This window comes from Oratosquilla oratoria, chromosome 35 (genome assembly GCF_046742065.1).
Source record: "Oratosquilla oratoria isolate Oo_2021 chromosome 35, ASM4674206v1, whole genome shotgun sequence".
Taxonomy (NCBI): domain Eukaryota; kingdom Metazoa; phylum Arthropoda; class Malacostraca; order Stomatopoda; family Squillidae; genus Oratosquilla; species Oratosquilla oratoria.
Genome location: NC_134811.1, coordinates 40,908,250 through 40,909,156, shown reverse-complemented (window position 1 = coordinate 40,909,156; position 907 = coordinate 40,908,250). Strand labels below are relative to the sequence as shown.

General features: G+C 39.7%; 1 protein-coding gene across 1 annotated transcript in view; it reads left to right on the top strand.

The window, feature by feature from the left end:
* LOC143018825 (uncharacterized) overlaps positions 1 to 349 on the top strand; it is a 718-nt gene extending 369 nt beyond the window's left edge. Inside the window, exons 1-2 of the mRNA XM_076174402.1 lie at positions 1 to 14; positions 124 to 349. The exon at positions 1 to 14 is cut by the window's left edge and continues 369 nt beyond it. Of these exons, the coding sequence (XP_076030517.1) occupies positions 1 to 14; positions 124 to 269 (160 nt within the window). The 3' untranslated portion in view covers positions 270 to 349. The remainder of the gene's footprint in view (positions 15 to 123) is intronic.
* The last annotated feature ends 558 nt before the right edge of the window (positions 350 to 907 follow it).

Sequence of the window (907 nt, the reverse complement as noted above, 5' to 3'; positions counted from 1 at the left end):
GCCTTCCTCACAAGGTAGAATGAAGAGTTTGAACATATTGACTTCACAAAACGGTGTTATAGCATACACAACAAATTGAATAACAGAAGACCCATGTACTGCATTTGATTTACTTTTTGACAGATATGATGGGGACCATTCTGGTTGAAGCTAATAAACAAGGGCAGCGGATTTGTCAAGATTGGAAATTATCACAGAAAATGAGCTCCGTGCTTATGTTGGTCTGTGCATTCTTCATGGCGTCTATCGCAGTAAAAACCAAGCTGTAAGGCAATTATGGAGCCCTAAATTTGGCCCTCCAATATTTTCAAAGACAATGTCAGTGAAAAGATTCGAGGACATACGACGAGCGTTGACAATCCTACAACTTGTAATAGCAGGTTAGCAAGAGAAACTCGCCACTGTTCGTTTGGTTGTTTGATGGATTCGTTCAGAACTCACAGCGTTGTTTACGCACAATACTGAATGTGTTACTGTTGATGAGCAACTCTATCCATACAGGGGGGCGTTGTAGATTCACACAATACATGCCTACAAAGCCTGCCAAAGTATGGATTGAAATTTTGGTTACTCGCAGATCCAAAAAGCTACTTTGTATCAAATATACAAATGTACACTGGCAAAGATGAGTCGAGAACTGAAGAATTGAGAATGCATTGGGTACTCTCTCTTACCCGTCACTTGTATAGTTCTGGGAGAAATGTGACGTGTGACAGCTTTTTTACCAGCCTGAAGTTGGCACGCGAACTTGCACAGAAGCAAATGTCATTAGTTGGGACTATTCGCAACAACAGAAGAGAAATTCCTAAAGAATTACGTGAAGTAAAACAGAAAAAATGCACGAAAGTGTTTTTGCCTATTCAGAAGATGGAATACAGATAGTTTCTTACAAAGCAAAAAAAGAACA